This window comes from Takifugu flavidus, chromosome 3 (genome assembly GCF_003711565.1).
Source record: "Takifugu flavidus isolate HTHZ2018 chromosome 3, ASM371156v2, whole genome shotgun sequence".
Lineage (NCBI taxonomy): Eukaryota > Metazoa > Chordata > Actinopteri > Tetraodontiformes > Tetraodontidae > Takifugu > Takifugu flavidus.
In genome coordinates this window covers 18,062,678-18,083,908 of record NC_079522.1, presented here as the reverse complement: position 1 = coordinate 18,083,908, position 21,231 = coordinate 18,062,678, and the positions used below count along the sequence as shown (strand labels likewise).

Below are 21,231 nucleotides of genomic sequence, written 5' to 3'. Positions count from 1 at the left end.
AAATAAAACCTTGTAAATGATGAGACGTACAGTGCTTTTCAAACCCGTGACTACTCTAGGATGACTCACATAGAAGAAATAAGACAAAAAGCCAACATTTGAATTGACTTGACAAAAATTATGCTATTCTAAAAGTGAAATTCCACTTTTTTAGGGCAAATTTTTCTTTTTAAATGTAAGAAAGAGTCACAGCAAAAGCTGCCTGACTGCAAACACAATTCTACGAATGTGTTTGAAAACGTATATTTATGAGCAAGACAACTTATTGCACATATTAGAATCAGAGCTTATTACGTTAAACACAAGGTATATACAGTTTAATTTCATTTCCTGTTGCCTCTGATGCTGCATCAGAAAATGAAATTATTTAATAAAAGTACAGCAGAGTAAAACAACATCTGGCTCCCTTGCGTTTAAACTATTGTGGTACAATAAAAAAGTTGGATCATCAAGTATGTCAATACGTGTCCTATTTGAGCAGATCTACTTTGTTCCATCCCGACAGTGGCTGAGAATGAGCCTGACCTCCCGGGGTGGCAGCATCCTGACCCTGACCGTTTCCGCCGGGATCCGAGGCTCCTCCCATCCCTATAAATGTCCCTAAAACTGGCCTCTATCGGATTCCTCTCCTGCGCGCCCTCTTTGTTTCGTTCCCCCGACTGTCGGACGATATGCTGGCCGTGATCCCGAGCGTGTCCCTTTGGATTATTGTCCTGTTCGGCTGCGGCGGGAGTGCCAGGAGGCAGGCCGATGATCCTGATGCTGAGGAGTCGTGGTCGGAGAGCGTCTCCAGGGCGAGGTGCGCATCGCGGTGCCTGAGCCTGCACAGCGTCGCTGCGCTCTCCACCCCGCTGCAGGTAGGCACACATGAGCTGGTCCACCCAACTTCCTCTGCCTTCTTCCGTTCAAGTGTGAGCCAATCAGTAAGAAATCAATTAACAAAGTCACATTTGATCCAATAAAACATGACTCATTTTATTTTCGGATATTGGATCTGTTTACTCAAATTCTACATAAACCTCAATTCTATTATATCCTGTCTATATTAAGAGGTGGTATGTGGGAAGTTTTATGTGGGGGCACACGAGATTCTTAAATGCATGTACTTAAACTTTTTTTTTTTTTTTTTCTGCTACATGTACTTTAGAAACAGAAACATAGATGTTTTTTTATGGATCCATATTATAACCAGTGAATTCTAACCTCTGCATTGAACCTTCCACGAGGAGCTGGAGTTAGTGCACCCAAGGATGGATGACAGGGCAGCACATTTAGTTTTATTTGCAGTAACATTAACAGTCAGTTAATGGAACAGGACAGAGACTCTCTCTCTCTCTCTCTCTCTCTCTCTCTCTCTCTCTCTCTCTCTCTCTCTCTCTCTCTCTCTCTCATATATCAAAGATTTAGATTGAAAAAAAATATTATGCATAGTAATCTTTTCAAACACAAGAATTTTGATTTCAAATCCAGAAGTTCCTTTTTAATTTCCTTTTTGGTTGCCTTGAACTGTGGCTACTGAACTAACCCTCCAGATAATTTTTAATCCAACGTTTCGTACAGTGCAACTGAACTTTTACTGAACTGAACTGACAGAAAGAGAACATAGCGGAGCATTTATTATCTTGATTACATTGATCCCTCCTCTGTCAGCCTCTCTCATCTCTCTCTCTCTTTCTCTCTCACACACACACATGCACACACACACACACACACACACACACACACACACACACACACACACACACACACACACACACTGCTTCAGGCTTCAGAGCATCGGGGACAACAGTCGTGAACACAGTCAGACTGATGATAACACAGAGGTTGATGACGGCTCAGAAACGGAAGTTCAGATTTCTCGTTTCCTACATATGAAGTGTCCCTGGTAAAGCTGCATTTGATGGAAATCAAGACAATTAAAAGTGAGAATAGTCTCTGTCTAATGGGATTCGATGTCTCCCTCACTCTGATGGTGACAGTACCAGTCAGCATGACTGATTGATTTTAAAACCCGTTGCAACATGATGAAGGGCGTTTCACACTCAATTTGACCTTGTGGCCACGTGTTTGATGGTCTTCTTCAGGCCCTGCAGGGACCATCCAGCTCTCATCATGAGCATTGTTCTTTGTCTGTCTATATTTCTACCTTTTCCACTCAACTTGGTGGTGACATCAGCAACCAGAGGGCCCCGAAACTCAAAGCTCTAAGCGTCATTTTTAAACGACAATTTTGCCCATATTTTCTTTTGAAAACCAATGTTTTTGCTCCTGAAAATTTAACTGACTCCTGAAAAGAAGTGCATGGATGCAACAAATAAAAAGGTGTTTGTTAGATTATAACCCTAAATGAACCCTGACCCTGAAGCTCTTTAGAATACTTTAGGGGGAAAAGAATGGACTTTTTTTTTCTTTTTTGCTCATTCTTTTTTCTTTCCCTTCAAATTCTCAAATCAAATCAATCTTTATTCATAGAGCGTCTTATACAATCAAAATTGTTTCAAGGCGCTTTCCAGAATCCCAGGGCCTGACCCCAGACAAGCAACAGTGGCAAGGAAAAACTCCCCTTTAACAGGAAGAAACCTTGAGCAGGACCTGGCTCATGTAGGGGGAGGAGAGGAGAGGAGAGGAGAGGAGGAGAGGAGAGGAGGAGGAGAGGAGAGGAGAGGAGGAGAGGAGAGGAGGAGAGGAGAGGAGAAGAGAGGAGAGGAGAGGAGAGGAGAGGAGAGGAGAGGAGAGTACTTTGTTGACCTCTGCTCACTGCAAAACTACATCACGATTACCAGTTCCTAATATAATTAGAAAATTAGGAAAGCTGTCGAACTGTTGAACACTGCCGGTAATTTACCTCAGTAAATATTTTTAAATCAAGCGGCGTGCCCCCAAAACCACCACACGTTTGAGTGCACTTACATATATAGTGCACTCAAATGTATGTACACCATTTCAGAGGGGCGTCTGAATGATAAGTGAGGATTGCTAAAGTGCACTCAATGTTTCCCATAATGCACTGCAAAAAGTAGCAGACTGTATAGCTGATGCTCCCTAATCAATCAATATATCCCATCATTCTTTGCGGTCGCACACAAGAAGCTAGACATGACACTAATAAGTAATTGATACTTACATTAAATATCAAATACCTAATAGTACATCGACAAACAAATGACAAGTAAGTATATCATATTTAATAGCACAAAAACCTAAAGCTGTCTAAAGCTTTGATACAGATTAAAGCGCCACTGCTGAGGGTTCCAAAGTTCAAGTTTTCAATATTATTTTACATTTTATGCATCATCTGGATGTTTTGTGAGTAATACACAAATAAAAATTCTTAAAAAGATTAAATATCCATTTAATCAGCACCACTCATCGCAGCTACCCCTCCCTCCAAAAATTCACCAACAGATTAACTCTGCTGTAATAATTCCTTCATTTCTTTAAAAGCCTCTCTGGTTTTAGGGAGTTTACTTTGAGAGTCAACTGTTCTGTTCGAAAAAGGACGACATCAGTCTTAAAAGTGACTTCTCTGGTCTAATTTGACCTGACAAGTAATCCTGGCTGTGCCCCCATTATGTGTCAGCAAACAGCCTCAGGCAGACGCAGCACTGAGCCATGAAGGACGTCAAGTCCCCTAAAGTGTAAAAATAAAAAAATAAATCCAGTCTTATAGAAGAAAACATAGCCGGCGCTTTACATTGTGCAAACTCTGCCGTTGTGTTAAAGCTTCAGCCCGACTGTAATTACACTGAATGCCTTAAAGCTGTAGCGTCAGTGAAGCCTGTAATTGAGGTGTTAACTTTTATTCATGCCCTCTTATTTCACTTATGTGAGTAATTAATTTGTACCTCTGTCTTTGTTTCCACAGAATAATGGATCCTTGGGCTGGTGTCAGACTGATAAACAGTGTTCAAAGGTCAGTACCAGTAACTTTGTGTAAGGTAACAATTGCTGTATTGTCATTTAGAAACCTTTAAAAATGATGACCAGAATAATACTTCAATTGCTGTCTTAGACTCTTGTTATTTAATTAATTATTTACACCTAATGACCACAAGTGAAATGATCAAATGGTTGATTTAATCATCGCCTGGCTCCTTGAATTGTTATAATAGAGTTTAAAATATCCACAAATAGAAGAACCAAGCAGATCATATTAGGTGATTCCTCTCAGTTTTGGTTCAACCGGCCATTAAAGAGTTGTTATTTCCCATAAATTGTCTTAGACAATATGATAAATTGTCTTCGGTAAATAGAATATTTAATTATAAAGCACATGTCCTTTCTTTTGATGATGGTGCCACCTTGTTGTATAATTGAATATAAAAACATAGAAAATGAAGATCGGAGCATGCTGGGACTCCTCATGGCTGCTTCCCAGTGCAATAAATCTCTGCCCCTGTGTGTACGTCGCTGTTTAGCTTTCCATGCTTCACAATTTATCACCCAATGTGACGACATCACAGCGATCGCTGCCTTAAATCAACTCCGACCGCAGTAATAAATAAAACACTCTGTCAAATGCACCTTCCATAATATTGCTTTTTGTATCATAAAGCTTCCATAAAATTATCTCTCTTTTTTTTTCGAATTCGAGTCAGGATTTCGACACCCGTGGTGCCATTCTGGGAGTCGCTCACTGTGCCGTAAATATCCGAGATGCATTTGAAGTAGTCAAGATATTTTTAAACTCCAGTTCGCTACATACTTTTATTCAACTACATTTTGGATTTTCATTACTAGTTTAATTTAAAATGAGTTTTACTCTGATCTTGAAGTATATTTTAAATTCTATCTTCAAGAAATATTGTATTTTATTGAAATGCATTACATTTTTTAGTCAGCGCTGATACTGTAAAATGAGATCTAAAGAACAAAAGAAGGGTTTTAATTTCTTTCATTACAATTCTACAAGTTGTGCCTGTGTTCTCTGCGATTGATTGTTGCTTTAATATGATTTACATCTTTAAAAGTAAATTAATTTGAATAAATCTAATTTATCCATCTAACACTGGCGTCTCTCTGAGAATGCTGGTCTGGTCTGTGAAGAGGACTTGACGGTTCCTGTGGTGGCTTTCAAACTGGAGAGTCTGTCCAATTACACACCAGCTAACTGGTGGTTAATTATGAAATGAGAACCTTGGAGTGTAACGTGAAACAACATTCCTCTTCTTCTGCAGCAAAGCAGCCGCACCTCTTGATGGACCGGATTTCCATCAGTGGTGCTGCTCGGTGATGACAGGTACTCGCTATCCACAGCGTAGCTGCTCCATTCGGGGCTCTTTCATCATGATGGCAGTGTCTTGATCAAAGGCCACCGTGATTAGCGGACGCAGAGGCAGCGGTCGGCTCGGCTCAGACGCATTGTTTGTTTTGTGCATCTGAAGGTTCATTAGTCGGCATTACAGCGGGTTTCAGTGCTCATTACTGGTTCCTTGTTGCACAGCGTGGACTATTTTTACATTATGTGATCTACTTTTAGTGTCAAGCTGTGGTTTGGAATGGATTACCCTTGAGCTTCTGCAGAAATATGTCTTTGGGTAGAGTCTGACAGATGTCTTAAGGTGTTGTCTACCCTGTCAGAGACACTTAACGGGTCAAAGTCAAGCTACACAACACCAGTGGCAGCCAAATAATTTCAACAACTAACCTGTCCAGGATGTATTCCTGCCTCTAGTGTGGAGGCTGCTGAGATAGACTGATTATAAACATGTGGTGGTTAGCAGGAAATAGATGTTTGGATGTACAGTTGCTTTAAAAATATCTGTAATGTAAGCACGAGAGCCATGTTGCCTGAAACCTTATATCTGTAGGACCAGTTCTGGACAATTCTGGAGCATTAATAAGACCACAGATGCTGCTCATTGTGGTTAGGCTGTATAGTCACCAATGTGGTCAGGAATGTCCACCAAATTTAAAAAAGCCTTTAAATAACACAAGAGGATGTTTAATAAAATTGCAACAGTACTGTGGTAACGGTTGTGATTGCATCACACAATCCTAACGAGCCTGCTAAGTGATGGGCGGAGGAGTCTTTTTGGCCTCTTCGGTTCCCAGCCAGCAGAGAAAAGCTTTACCCTTTTCCATTGTTTATTTAAAGAAAAAACACATTTGCAGCGCTCAAACTCTATTCTCTGCTTTGCATCACTGTCCAGATCTTGAGAGGCTTGTTGCCATGACGCGCCACAACCATTTGGCCCCACATTATTCTCACGTACCCTCGTGGTAATGAGTGCTTTTTAATCCCCGTGTCGCTATCGCTCTCAGGCAGGCGGCCATTTGCAAATGCCAGAACTGATTAGCAGCTCTAACACACATGATCCAGCTCAATTCGGCTCTTCGAAGAGTGCTTACAGTGGTAAGACCCGTGTTGGAACGCACATGAGTGTCTTAGTTTATATCTAAACATCTGACATTGACCTTGTTGTAATGACACTTAGCAGCAATTACTAGATTCTAGTACTTAAGCCCTGCTGTGCAGTTCCACTAAGCACTGGGTTTCCTCATCATCATGCAGCCTTTTCCATGGAGGGAGAATCAGGTCTACATGACTTGTTTTAAACTATTTAAACTGTCCAGAAAGGACAAACAACAGTGATGGCGTTGGTCTGTAAGAGCTTGAATGAAACAAAATATCCAGCATCAGAGGATCAGCAGCAAGTTGTTCCCTTGTAATGCTCATGGTGGTAATATGGTTTTATTTATTTATTTATTTTTTTACTGGCTTGACAGTGCCTCAGTTGGACTGTCAGCTGTCGCTTGGGCCAAACCAGTAAACTTAAATGAAAAATAGAAACACAACTGTTTCCTTTGTTCAACACAGAGAAGGTGGAACCTTTATCATAGGATTATATTAGACACAATCAAGTCACAATCAAGGTTGCATTCTGAAACAGTGCTTCTTTTCCAAACCGAAAAATCCACGTTTGGGCTGAAGGGGTTGGATTATGGTTTTCTCCAAAACTGCAACACAACGCAGTCAGGAAATTTAAAGAAATGTTTCATTTTACGTCTGATGCGTTTAATAGCATACTAAAGTGTGGTTTTACTAAATTAATGATGATGTAAAGGTCATCTTTCACCATCTTCTTTTAAGTTATTATGCATAATAAAGATAAATCCATAGTCCCAGACTGACTGGTGTGTCGACGGTGCGGCCCTGCGCGTACCCGGTGCACCAGTTTCTGGTTCCGGGCTTTCCTCTGTCACTGACACCTGCAGACAGGATTCTGAGCTGACAAAGCACAGCATCCGTCAAGCCATCACGCTTGATCTTTCAGGGTCCCGCCATAGTCAGCACATACACACTGAAGCATCACTACGCCAGCTATATCCCTATAAGAAAGCCTGAACACCTGGAGAACATGCAAACCCAGTTTGAGCACAGGAGCCAAAACCTTCTTGATGTGAGATGAGAGCGTCGGCCTCTGCATCACCATCTCGCCAGACGGTCAACGACAATGGGAACCAGCTGAAAAACCATAGAGGACTCCCGGGAGAACCTGCAAACCTCCCAAACATGAAGCCGCAACCTTCTGGTGGCAGCAGGAACAACTGTGGCGTCCTTCAAAATCCATCTGCTCAATCTTAATAAGATATTGGCGCTGGAATCGTTGAGAGCGCTTGCACCAGATTTGTCCTCCAAGTGGCCTACTCACGCAAATGACAGGGTCTCAGAAGACGTCTTTATCTATAGCCACCAAAGCAGCTGTGAAGCCCCGTCCTGAGAGAGGACAGCCCTGCATAGGGTCTCCAGAGCTTGTTGACATGTATTAGCTGTAGAATCACTACCCATTAAGTTATCGAGCAAATGTTTTTGTCTCTGTTTTGACATTTGTAATTTCATATCATTCATTTTATTCGTACTGTTTATAAGGCATAACTACACTGAAACATAAATATTTAAAGCAACAAAGATGTTTGGCTAATTTTGATATATCATTTAGCTCCTGGCTACCTGCACTATTGTAATGTCACCAGCATTAGCTGAGGTCTTGGCTGGTGGATTCGTTAGGACATTTGTAGTTGTCAACAAACCTTTGGAATGTCATTTTTATCATACCTGTTCTTTATGTATTCTAAATGCAAAAACATATCAAGTGAACTTGTACTTGTAACCTGATTGCTTCATCAGTCCTCATACCTTAAGCTAATCAATCTAACCAGTGAAGGCAGCGAGTACTAGCCAATTAGAGACAGAACAGGGCGAGTCATGGCTTTACCGACAAAATGAGCAATTTGGCTTGCAGATACTACTGAATGGTGCTTCTCAGGATGGACTTAGAAGTGGCTAAATGCAATGCTGCCTGAAAAATAAGTGGTTATACATCATAAACCTTTATATACTCTGAACTACACCAGTGACTGAGAGAGAGATGGCTGTCATTGATTATCTATCAGTTAATTATCCAACCGTCGGTGTCTAACTCCACCTGGAGAGTGGCTTTATTATTACCGTAATAAACCAAAACCCTTGTAAAAAAATACTGACTTACATGAGACATGCAACTGGATATTACATGATGATTAATGTGAGCATCTGATTGGAAACAAAAGAGGAAGCGGTTCCTTTTTTAAAATGATTGTGTTCTCAAAGCTTTTGTCCTTAATGCTCTACATTTTCTCTTCTTAGATCTTGAATTTAAATGCAATTACTGCATCTAAATCCTGTCTGTGCTGGAGTTTTCAAACTGTTGAGATATTTAGCCGTCCGACCTCCGCCAACATAAAAATATTCAGCAGTTCTCTAACTTTTAGAGAAAGTCACTCATCCTTGTGGTGCTTCTTCAGATTGCTTTCCTCCCCACTGTTTCTCACTTCAGCATGAAATTACAGTCGGTGTACAGTCTCTCCCCTGGGCCACCTGTGCTTACTGGCGAAGGATGCAGTGTTGTGGTGCGCAGAGCAGAAACGCTCTGAAAACAGGGCTAATATTCAGCAGCATTTAGCTGGCATTTAACAAACACTATCATAGGCTGCGCTGCTTCCTGGATCATCTATTACCATTGGCATGTTTGTGGGGGCAGGTCTTCAGTAAAAAATTAAGGCACGTGGAACAGCTGGCTGGTTTATTATAGCAGTGTGAGATTTAAAAAAAAACAAAAAAACACATTACAGGCACATGTTGAATGTAAATGTATATTTATTTATGTAAATATGTTAATAAAATGACCCTTCAGTTTGGCTAGGGCAGTGATTAGTCAAACTGTTGTTTAATTTCTCTGGGACATCCACACAGTGAATCCTCTGGCTTTATTTCTTATTTTGATCTTAGCCCTCCTTTCTAGGCATAATGCTGCGATTACTAAATGAAAGAGACCAACAGTATGAAGTCTGAACAGTATTAATGTTGTTACTCCAAGTGTTAATTCTGTACTCTAACTTAAGCCAATGCAATGCAAAATATCCAGATAAGCAGACTAAAAGCCTCACATGACAAGTTCTAATGACATTAGTTCTGTAGTGGTCATCATATTCTATCTATTATTAATTATGGCTAGAGTTTAGCTTCTTAAGTAAGTGGACAGTCAGCTAATTTAGGCTCAGCTGTTTAGCACTGTGTGAGACAGAATACCTCATAACAGAGGCAAATAAATGCAAGTATTTATATTTTTTCAGCTCTGTGTATTCACCTTGACAATGGAAGATGTGTGTGTGTGTGTGTGTGTGTGGGGGGGGGGGGGGTTAATCGAGGATTGGTCAATGATCATGTCAACATGGGCCACATTCAGTACACTGTTAAAAAAACAAACACAGACAAATGAACTTTCAAAAGGGCACTTGTTGCACTTGCTTGGCCCACAGGGCAAAGGGCAGCTTTAGCATCACCTGCAGTCTACCTGTGCTATTTTCTCTTGATTTTGTGAGGCTACGTCACCTGACTATGTGGGCCCAATATCTGCAATTCTTTTTATTTTTTAGTGCCTGGAACCTTGTAAAGAATCCCGTGGGATGGACAGGAAAACGAACTGCAAAGACTTCTGTGAGGTATATTGCAACCTTCTATATATGATTCTAGACTCTCTGTAAGCGGAAGGATGGCCTTTTTAAAAAAGAAACAAAAACCAAAATATAGCATAGCATTAGAGAGCTGACATTTTGTCCGCACATCTTTAAAGGGCTTTTGCATGGTTTTGAGTTAAGGTTACGTTTAGAGTCGGATTTAGTTGAAGGTGTTTGGCATTTCGTTGGGATAACTGTGTTATTGAGAGTTCTCCCAAAGACAAAAGTACAATGGAGCGGTTTGTGGTGCATTACTCCAAAGTACATTAATTTCAGTTTCTCCACAATAAATGATTACACAAAAACTATCATTCCAAGCACACAGTAGCATGATGGTGGAAGGTATTTTATTTTATTCTTTTAAAAATAAAATTGGCTCATTTCTTCCAGTGAAATACTATGCGTGAATTGTTGGGCGTCTCCTATAATTTGATGCAAACATTTTTGGGGCATCTCATCAATGCTGCACTGTCCCCCCCTTCCAACCTTAAAGCGGGCATTCTCCAGGAAGAACTGGGAGTGTGTGACCAGCTGTGAGTTCCTCCAGTCTGTGTTGGCAGTGAAGCAGGGCACCTGCCCCCCTCCAGACAGGGCCAGCGGCTTCGCAGCAGCCTGCGTGGAGAGCTGTGATCATGACCAAGAATGCTCCGCCCAAAAAAAATGTTGCTCCAACGGCTGTGGGCACACCTGCCAGGCCCCTAAAGACCTTTACAAGGGTGAGTGAACTTTGTACGCTCATTTTAATCACACTTTATTTTAGTTTATTCCAAATTGGTTAAAAATATTCTATAGTCTCATTTGGGCTCACCTTTGCCACATGTCGATCACATCTGTCCTGTTTATCTAGGACCTTGCCTTTCCTCCCTACCTGTCTTAAAGATTGTATTAGCAATTTTTTGCAAAAAATCAATGCTCTTACAGGAGATTTATCCGTAGAAACTTTGTAACCTAATGAGATGACAGTGAAAGGCCCTCCTACTGTTAGTTTAGTCTCCAAGAAACATTCACAAGCAGTTGTTAACCTCCCCAAAACCACGACAAAGTGTTCCAGCCAATCAGAGGGCAGGAGTGGGGTTCTGTGCCAGTTACATGCACGTACACAGCATGTGTATCAGTGGGTGTCATGTCTGATTTTGCGTTGCTGAACGAAGCAGCAGGTTATGATGGCAGCAAACACCAAACTTTTACAAACTGCCTGGCTTTTAATTTTATGTTTTACATTCATGTACATTTTAATGTTATACATGTTTGGCCTTTAAACACTGGTCAAAATGAGAAATGGACCCAGCCGATGGGGCTGGAATTCTTCTGACATTCATGTATGTTCCCCTTTCATGCTGGTGAAGGAGCACTGTCCTGTTCTGGGAATATTTCATCTGTCAGCGATAGTGACATCATGTCACTGATACAGCCTTGAAGCACGATTATCATCATGTCATGTAACCTTATCATGTCATCTACCTTGCACCTGACAGTCCCTGCTCCCCTCCCCGTGGATTTAAGCCCTAGTCCCCTGTTGTCAAAGACCCTTGCATCTTGTTTGGATCATATAATTACCATTACATTTCTTCAACTTCTGCCCTAATTCAGTCTGAGTATTTGCCCAGATTTGTTTTGCCTAGAGTGATTTATGGCACCATCTTGTCGAATAAACGTTGAAACTTCCCAACCTGCCTGTCATTTGTCCACCCTACAGTTCTGCCTAACTGGTTCTCCCAAATAGTTTAAAGCAAAGACGGGGATGTTGAACTTGCACTTTGCTTTGTTTAGTCTCAGGGGTTGGATTGGCCAAATATTTTCCATCACTGATGAATTTCCCCCCCTCCTGAATTTATTCCTGAAATTCTTCTTCATTGTGAGGGTTTACAGAGGTCCCTACACCTGAGCTGAGTGTTGACACATTTGCTCATTTTAAACACAGTTGCAGATTGTATCACAGTTTTTATAGGTATAGTATAGTAGATGTATGTCTTTACATATTTCATTACAATACTTTGGATCATGTGACACCTTTGCAAACCATTTCGCTGGAATAACAGCCCAATGGTGGTGTAGTTTATGTCAATGCTCATGGAGGGAGCAGCGGGAATACACCCTGGACAGGTCGTGACTCCACTGCAGGACACAACATTCACCCACACATTTACGCCGCAGGACAATCCAGAGGTTTCAATCAAACTAATGTGCTTTCAAGATTTTTGGAGCAAACACATTACCCTGAGAGAGCCACAGGAAGAATATGCAAATACAAAATATCCTGAAAAAAATCTCCACTAAGCACTATTCTGATAAATATCTGCTTGTTTTCAGTTGTGGGCAACAATGTGTCTTTGTTATTACCGTGATTAATACACACTGAAATTCTAAAACTGTCCTAAATTTACTCAGCCTGGAAGAAGATGTAATTTCTGCCTCTTGGGGCTTTACTCATATAAATGAGGCATCTCCAGGTGGGAAATGTCTGGCTAACAAACAAATGTGTGGCTCTGCGGCTGTGAGTCAGATGGAGTTTGCCCTACTTAGTCCTCAATTGTCAGAAGGGAGATCAAAGGAAGCTGAGGAAAACAGTTCTCGCAGTACAGTCTTTCTCGAGGTAACACACTTGTTAGGATAACGGCGATATGTGGAAACTTTGTTTGCCTTTTCACTTTTGTGACACTGAGTGGGGCCGTGAACCTCTGCAGTCCCTGAGGGATGTGAGCTGACCTGACTGAGACCTCCGTGTACTCTAATTGGCCGAGAATTACGGTAGAGGGTGATGTGAAATAAATAATTCGACTCGGTTTGCCGATTCCATGAGGCTTGTATTGGCATTTTAGAAAAGGTCAGAGACGTTCATATTTTAGTAGAGAGTATAATCATTGAACAGTTTAGTGATAAACAGGCAGTTTAGACTCCATTTGAATCAGTAATTTCCATGTGAACATACAAAGTTATCTCCCTAGTTTATTATTTGTGTACAGACCATCAGCACAGTTATGGTAAAATTCTTTATAAATAAGGTTGAGTCTCATATTCATCCTCGTGGTTGGTTGCAGCATCACAATAAACCAATGATGCTGCTTTTGCAGGTGTCCCTCTGAGGCCTCGGAAGGAACTAAGCTTCAAGGAGCTTCCTTCTGGTGTGCTAGAAGTACGATGGTCCTCCCGCTTTAACATCTCGGCTGAGCCGGTCGTCTATGTCCTACAGAGGAGGTGGAACTTCGGCATCCAGCCCAGCGAGGACACCGCCACCTCCTGGCGGGTGGTCTTACAGGTCAGTTCACTTTTGTCAGTCTACTGTTGAACTGGAGGGGAAATCAACTCGGTCCTCCACACTATTGCATTTGTCTTCTACTTTTGATTTAGTATTTATGCTTCCATATTAAAATTAAAATCATAAAAGTTATATTGTAAAATCGTTAAGTATAATTTAAGTGTCTCTGCAGACATTTCAGTTACACTGGAATACTATGGAACCATACAAATCACACTACCAACGTTAATGCTAGTTCATTCATCACCATCACAGGTCCTTTATGTGAACAAAATACAGTAGCATTGATTTTCTTGGGGGTTATAAATATATTGAGGCCAATAGTTAATGAAACATTCAGTCATATCATGGTTTTCAGCCAGAATGTAGGAACACAAAACACTGAGAAGTACCAGTAAACATTTTTCAAGGATCAGAGTGAACAAGAGACTAAACTTCTACCAACGTTTTGTATGCAAACAGCAAAAGTGGGAGAAATGTGAACTAAAAATAAATGAAACAGACAGAATAAATGAATAGGAATATTTTGCACGTTCAAAGATGAGCAGGCCTTTCTCTAACCCAGCTTGAAGTCACTCACCCACTGTGATTCGTCACACTTTGTGTTCACACAATGAGATTATTGTCAGTATTTTACTCTGTTCTGAAACTGTGTGGATTTTCACAACTCTCGCTGATCCCTCCCAGACCACAGAGGAGGGGGCCAGGCTTGTAGACATCCGACCAGGCCGCTGGTACCAGTTTAGGGTTGCGGCAACCAACACCCGTGGGACTAGAGGTTTTACCACGCCCAGCAGGCATATCCACGCCAGCAGAGGTCCTACACTCACATTACTCATTGATATATATGTGTTTGTGAAAGAGATGAGTTTGTTCTGGTCATTTTTGAGGGTAAACGCTTAGTCAACAGGAAATCAGAAACACTAAAAAGCACGCTTCCCTAATGATGCTGGTCATGCTATCAATAATAAAACTTCTAGGAATTGAGCTGAATATAATAAGATGCAGCTGCTGAGGATGAAGTAGATGAAGTCAAGATTCAAGGGCTCCCAAATTATTTTCTGATTTCCTGCATATTCGACCTCCCCAAACGCGTCGGTCCCTTACAGGGTACCAAAAGCAGCCATAACGTGAATCACTTTGGTGGAAAGGTGAATTGAAGCCATCTGATTGGTGTTTAGCTGTGGTATAATGAGCGTAGACACTGTTAGCACGTCACTCCATGTCTGAGAAACAATGACAAGCTCCAAACTTAAATTCATGCTAGCCTAAATGATCCTAGGCTACACTGTCAGGCTGAACAAGGCCCCTTAGCTGTGATATAATAAGCGTTTACCATGGCTTATCAGGATGCATTGCTTTAAGGTTTTCGCAGCAATTCTGATATTCTCAAAACCAAACAAACCTGCCTGGCCCGCCCCCTTCACCAGCTTCAAATGTAACTGGTGGAGAACCCATTTCTGTCTTCTGATTGGTTTTAACACTTTGTTGTGGTTTTGAGAGCAGGTACCTGTATGTTCACCACAGTTTAGACATGTATCTTGAAACCTACTAGGACAGTAGGTGGCCTTCATTTTTAGCTGTCCTTTCACAAGACAATAGAATTACTGATAACTTTAATTGTTGCCCAGTGACTGCAGCACTAGATATACTAATTCATTGGCTAAAAATGCCATTGCCTAATCAGAAGTGCCTGGACAGACAATATGTCCTTTATTCATGAAAGAGTTTGGTTTTCCTCCTCAGACCCCTCCAATCCTCCTCCTCCCACTGAGCTGAGAGTGGCCAACATGAGCTTCGGTCCTGGACGAGTCGTGTCGGCCAGGCTCCAGTGGAGTATGCCCGCAGACTTGGATGTGCCTGTTCACCACTACAAGGTGAGCTGGAGCTGGAGCCACGCTGGACAGTTTGCTGCCTCATCCGTGAACAAAAGACGAAAGACAGTCCAACAGGTAATATTTGTGCTATGCATGACCATCAACATGTGCATTGCTTATACACACATCAACTAAAAGTAGCATATGCAGGAGGTCTACTTTGTATTCACTGTGTGTCATTAAGAGTCTAATTTGAGTGTTCTTCTGAGGTTTTTGCATGATTGGCTGAGTTTATTAGCACTTCAGACTGCACATTAAACTCCCAGAGGTCAGCAGTTAAGATTTCAGGGCTCCTTGTGATCACTTGACTCTTCCGATGTTGTGTAAATCAAGTGTAATAACCCTGTGTGTGCGTGTGTGCGTGTGCGTGTGTGTGTTGGTTGTGCAGAACCATGTGGATCTGGACAACATGCGCTCTGATAGGACCTACAGTGTGGAGGTCCAGGCGGTGTCCTTCTGGGGTCAGACTCCACTCAAAGGCCCTCGGGCCATCATCCACTTCAGCACACAACAGAGTACGTCCTCACACACTGCACAAGCATTTACAGTGTGTGTAGCCCTGGTAAAACTCCAGAGGATGCTGCATGGTTTACAGCCTAAACCTGTAGTCAGGTCCAAAATCCCAAATTGTTAATGAAAAGTAGTATTGAATCAAATCAAACGTTAAATATTATAAGGGCCTTCATTTTAAAAAACCTGTTCTGAATCAAAAATGAGCTAAGAATGGTGACAAAAAAAGAAAATTAGATGTAACATATTGAAATAATGCCGAGTGGTTGAGACTTCACTATCGTACCAGCGCAAGGAACGTCCGTATTCCTCAATATTAAAAAGCAAAGAACTCTTTTTATTCCCTGCAGTACATTCTGAAATTTAAAAAGACAGCTAAGAAAACCACATTCAAACCAGATCCAGGAGCTCGAGAGCAGATATTCTTTGATCATGATGATGAAGTGGCAAACTGATCTGTGGTCGGACCACAAGTCAGAAACTTGGTAATGACATACTGACAAGTAGATGAGAAAGTCCTCTGGGAAGGCCTTGATTAGTCTTTACACAGAGTCAGAGCTCTTTCTGCAAAAAAAACCCTGGATTCTGAGATTGAGATTTTTTTCACATATTTTGTAAATCTAATAATATGCAAAAAATAGAAAACTAATTTCTAGTTAAATAAATTGTGACAATGCTTCTAACATTTTTTCTTTGAATGTCTTTTTAGTATAAGTGACAAATGCTATATCTGATTTGATGTTTAATATTAAAGAAGGTCTTAATTGATGTTTATCAGCTGTGATAGAATGATTTATATGCCACTACAGTAGAGGTTGGCTTCACCTCATGAAGTTTCATTTCCCTTTCAAGCCGCAAATTTAGGGAACTCATCAGGTGACATTGTAGATGTGGGAACACCATTCTACCAGGATGGACAACTGCAGGTCCATGTTTACTGGCAGAAACCTCTGGGTATGTAGGCAACGACATGTCTGTAGGGTGGGATTTTTGTGTTAGGCTAATGTGTGACTGTGACTTGTATGTGAAGGAGATTCAAATGTACAATTCTTGAGTGCTTTGTCAGTGTGCCAAAAAACAAGCAAACATCTCCCCCAAAAAATTAGCATTGAAAGCGCAACCCTTAGGAAAGGTACTGAACGCCCAAATGCTCACATAGGGGCCCGCGATGAGCTGGCGACTCATTCGGGGGGGTACTCTGCCTTCACCCATATAGGCTCCATCCACCTTACCCGTTTTCATTATTATCTTGTTTAACTTGAAAATCACACTAAAATATGAAAACATCTCAGTCTCTAGAAGTCTTTAGAATTCTAAACACTCTAATTATTATCCCGTATCGACATTATTGTTGAGTATATTCCAGTTTCAGGGTTATTTCTTACATCAGTGGCCGGTATAGCTGGTAGCAGAAGAGAGGATCGATCTCACGTCTGTGTTCTGTATGCACAGCGCTGACGCCTTGAAAAAAAATTCTGGTCTTAGCTGGAGGGCCACAATGTGTGGAAAAGAAAAAGACTACTGGGGATTTGTTAGATGTATTTGTTGAGCTTTCAAGCTGCGTGTTTGTGACCTTCCTCTGTCTGAGACAAATAAATTGGTACCAACCTTTTGTTCTGGGTAAGATAGACAAAATAAACCGCTCACATGACCACGCCACTTGTTTGTCTAGATCCTTCCATTGAATACTACATAATCCGCTGGGGACCGGAGTTCTGCGGACACAACCAGACCAAACCCATGGCAAAGACCACTTCACAGGTAGTCTATCGACAGCAATATTGTCACTATCAAAGCAATAATGCCCAAAGGACTTCGCAGAAGGGGCTTTTGGGACTGTCGGGTATGTTGATTTCAGGGGCAGCAGGACGAAACCATATTCATACTTTCTAGTTTTTCCTGCCCTAGGAGAGCTTCGTCATCCTTCAGGGTTTGCTGTTTTCCTGTAAGTATAAAGTGCTCCTGCAACCAGTCAGTAAGAGGAGTCACTCAACATCTCAGAGCACCAGCTTCTTTACACCTTCCTGCTTGACCATCCAAGACAAAAGTCCAAAACCCATCACCTGTCCTGGGGAAAAAGGTGAGATGCTTGGACCTTCATCCCAATTTCTTTCTTTATTATCGATATTAGATTGTTTCTGAGCCTTTCTGAAGACCCGCTGTATGTTAAACCACACATTATGTGTCAGCTCTATTTGCCTTCAGCACTGGTTTAACTACCAGCTGTGCTTCCTCCAGCAGAGTCCCATCAGAAGGTTGTGGCGAAAGCAGCCAACCTGATGGTGTCCTTCAAGCTCTGGGGTGGCAACGTCACAGGCATTTTTAGCTGGGATGTGTTCACAAATCCATCCCATCAGCCACTTACAGGTTACCGGGTGACCTGGGTGGAGCTCGTCCCCAACAACCACCACAGCAACAAGATGTCTCAAAGCCTCATATCACAGTCGCAGATTCTACCACCGGTCAGTGCTGCTATTTTCCTCATTTTCCAATAACTACATGAAGATTTACTTTTAAACTGCTCAAAACAATTCGCACCATTTTCTATTTGATAATGTAAGGTAAAAACATATTATACAGACTTACTTCCATTTCATTACGATTTTAGACTGAATGTTTGCACAGCCCATCGTGTCTGCCCCACAATCCTCCAGTAGATTATTAGAAATAAAGGTTCCATAAAAATTAATGGTTCAGACAGAAAGAGCCTGAAGAAATAAAAAAGGCATATGAAACAAAACACTAAGCAAGCGTTAATCAGCTATTCCCCAGCATGAGAAATGTAGTGATCTTTTTCAGAGAGAAAATTGAATCTCTGCATTTTTGCTGACAGTAAATTGTCCTTTACTTACAGTAAAGGACAATTTACTGTAAATGTGGCATTTACACAGCCTTTTTAATATATTACTCAGTACATTTACATGCTGCATTAATTTGAGCTACAACGACAGCTTGAATAGGCTGTTAAATTAGATGTGATGTATGGAATCAACCCATTTGAAATGAGCCAAACTCTGCTACAAAAGGGTGTAAAGTTAGCGACAGGTGAAGCCACTGAGTGAGGGTTAGTCGAGTTTGAAGAGTGGTTCTGCTGAGCTCTTGCAACATAAACTGCATCTTCCTGCCTCAGCCGCTCCCTAGCACACATTTGCTCCTTCATATCTGCATTCATATTCCAATTCAGTGCCACCCAGATTCTCAGTGCAATTGATCAGTATGTGAGATGTATAAATGAGGTAAATTAATGCAGCGTCTATCTGATTCTTAACACCTCTCTCAAAAGTAGCTGATTTTAAAATAGTTTTATCCTTTGTTTTAAATTATGGCAATAATATAACAGTATTACTGAATGTTTTGCTACCATACAAAGGTGTATAAGGTCCTGTTTAAAAAATCGTTCTTTTCCTCTGCACCAGCGTTTCTGTGAGCTGTGAGAAAACAATAATGAATCCCACATCAACATTTATGTGCAGGAAAACCTCAGGGTCCATTAACCTTAGCGCTCCTGTGTTTTCTCCTTGTCTTTTTAGGACCATAATATTCTGGTGGTATCAGACATGCACCCTGCAAGTCTGTACAGGCTGGAAGTCCAGGCTATCACTGAAGATGGAGAAGGACCTACAACCTCCAGAACCTTCCAGACTCCTACACGCCAAAGCATCCCCAAGCACAGTGAGAAATCAATTGACAAACAGCATTGTGTGTCTGTTCCAGATTTTGCAGCTGAAATGTACATTTAGACAGTATCTTACAATACCTTGTGTAATGCTACTCTAATTAAAATGCGTGATCATCATTATTATTGTTAACAGCAGCTTCAAAATGTATGTTTTGTTCCATATTCCCTAATGTAGGGTCCAGGCTGAGGAAGCACCATAAACAACCCGTCATGGAGAGACAGTGAGTGCTGTCAGCTCATCGGAATGCGAGAATGCAGAGCCTCAACACCGGGCTGATGTTATTGACATTGTCATTGAAAGCTTATGTCTGCACTTTCATTTAAATCCAACCAAAATATAACGGAAAATCTCTGATAGCTTATAGAAGATGGAACAAAAGACGTGCTGACCATACATGCTATTGTTCAGTCCCTTCGTTGACCCGAAACCCGGCGTCTAATGTATGAATACCCGGTACCAGTAGGCAGGTTCTTTGTGATGTGCGAGTGTACATAATGTAGCATGATGTTGTAGTAGCAGCAGCAACAGGTGACCTGGGGGACTATGAAGAGAACATTTTGGAAACAGGACCAGGAGAATCCAAATTATGAAATTGGACTAAAATAATTAAGGACTAGTCCTGTCTTAATTACATTTAAGAATTGGAACTGGTGGAACACAATTAGGGAAGCAATGTAAAAAAAAAACTGATAGAAAAACAAACCAAAAATCAATCCCGGCTGCATCCATGTTGCTGACTTGAAGACTTTATTCCTTAAGTACATTCAGGGCTTTCCCCTTGATGCACCTTTAAAAAGACCTCTAAATGCATGCAAATACCAACAATTGATGCAACTGATTGAGTGATAAGATTTGTTTGTTGTTTACAACGATAGCTCCTCTTTACTCTGTAAATTCTGTACAAATGTTTATTATTTATTAGAGGTGGTATAAAAGAGACCGGGCATTCTGCAAAAATACAGCTGAATTTTATGTTTTTACCTATATCAATACAACCAGAGATCCTGTAAAGTATGGTGTTTTTTCTTTCCTTTTTAATAAAGAAAAGGATCCATGCCAGTGTGCATGCATGGCTCGAAGATTTATTTGATTTTCACTACCGTCTTATTTTCTTGCCACTTTCCAGCTCTGACCTTTGTCCGTTGAGAAAATTTAATAATGATGGTGTAAAGGCTGCCTCCATTATTCTTCACAGGGTGAGAACAAAACAAGCCTGAGGACACACACACACACACACACACACAACACACACACACACACACACACACACACACACACACACACACACACACACACAGGTTCACGGTCAACTGTCCTCAATTTGCTAGTGTGTTTTGTGTGTATTATGTGTCTATTTTGTTCCTCACTATGTTGCAAGAACACACACATATGCACACCTTCCGTTGAATAGGCCGATTATCTCTTTCTCATGATTCCTGGGATATATAACAAAAACAACTTGTTTTATCCTCAAAATGAATGTATTGGAAACAGGATAACTGGGTAGCCTAAGGGATGGAAACATTTGGCCAGGCGCAGATTGCTACATGAGCGGGTCAGAACACCTTCCAAACTGAAGCACTGGTTCCCAGTCTGTGTTGGCCAGTGTCCATCAAAAGTGCTCCAAGGACGGAAGAGGGCTCTGCTCATGAAAGGATGCCGGGCTAAAATATTGATAGATGCTTATGTATTACCCCTGTGGTGTAACACAACAAGCAACCTACTGGGTTTCTCTGCATCCCAATCTGTTGCTTATGGGGCTGCATGGCAGAGGCCTGTCTAGGGCGCCAATGCTGAGCGCTCCCACCCACTGCCAACAGCGTGCACATTATCATCAGAAACGGACCAGTGGGAAATGTATGAAGATGGCCCCGTCTGATGAATTACTGGTCTGATCTCTTTTGGTGGA

The 21,231-nt window shown here is 41.3% G+C and overlaps 1 protein-coding gene across 2 annotated transcripts; it reads left to right on the top strand.

Annotated features, from left to right (window-relative positions):
- Positions 1-406: 406 nt before the first annotated feature.
- anos1a (anosmin 1a) lies at positions 407-20,401 on the top strand. 2 transcript variants are annotated; one of them, XM_057028154.1, is made up of 14 exons: positions 407-857; positions 3,866-3,913; positions 9,919-9,984; positions 10,493-10,715; positions 13,071-13,255; positions 13,943-14,072; positions 15,002-15,207; positions 15,521-15,647; positions 16,495-16,596; positions 17,315-17,403; positions 17,551-17,722; positions 17,881-18,104; positions 19,173-19,314; positions 19,497-20,401. In XM_057028154.1, the coding sequence occupies exons 1-14, from the start codon at positions 672-674 to the stop codon at positions 19,544-19,546; spliced, it is 1,950 nt and encodes a 649-aa protein (XP_056884134.1). In that variant the 5' UTR covers positions 407-671; the 3' UTR covers positions 19,547-20,401. The 2 variants fall into 2 exon arrangements, with proteins under 2 accessions (XP_056884134.1, XP_056884135.1); XM_057028155.1 differs by having other exon boundaries at positions 408-857; positions 17,884-18,104.
- Positions 20,402-21,231: the final 830 nt, after the last annotated feature.

Excerpts from the sequence above, each read along its gene's own strand:
- anos1a (XM_057028154.1), top strand. The coding sequence starts at position 672 with ATGCTGGCCGTGATCCCGAGCGTGTCCCTTTGGATTATTGTCCTGTTC. Across the intron at positions 9,985-10,492 it reads ACTGCAAAGACTTCTGTGAG|CGGGCATTCTCCAGGAAGAA; the intron begins GTATATTGCAAC and ends CCAACCTTAAAG. Across the intron at positions 18,105-19,172 it reads AGTCGCAGATTCTACCACCG|GACCATAATATTCTGGTGGT; the intron begins GTCAGTGCTGCT and ends TTGTCTTTTTAG.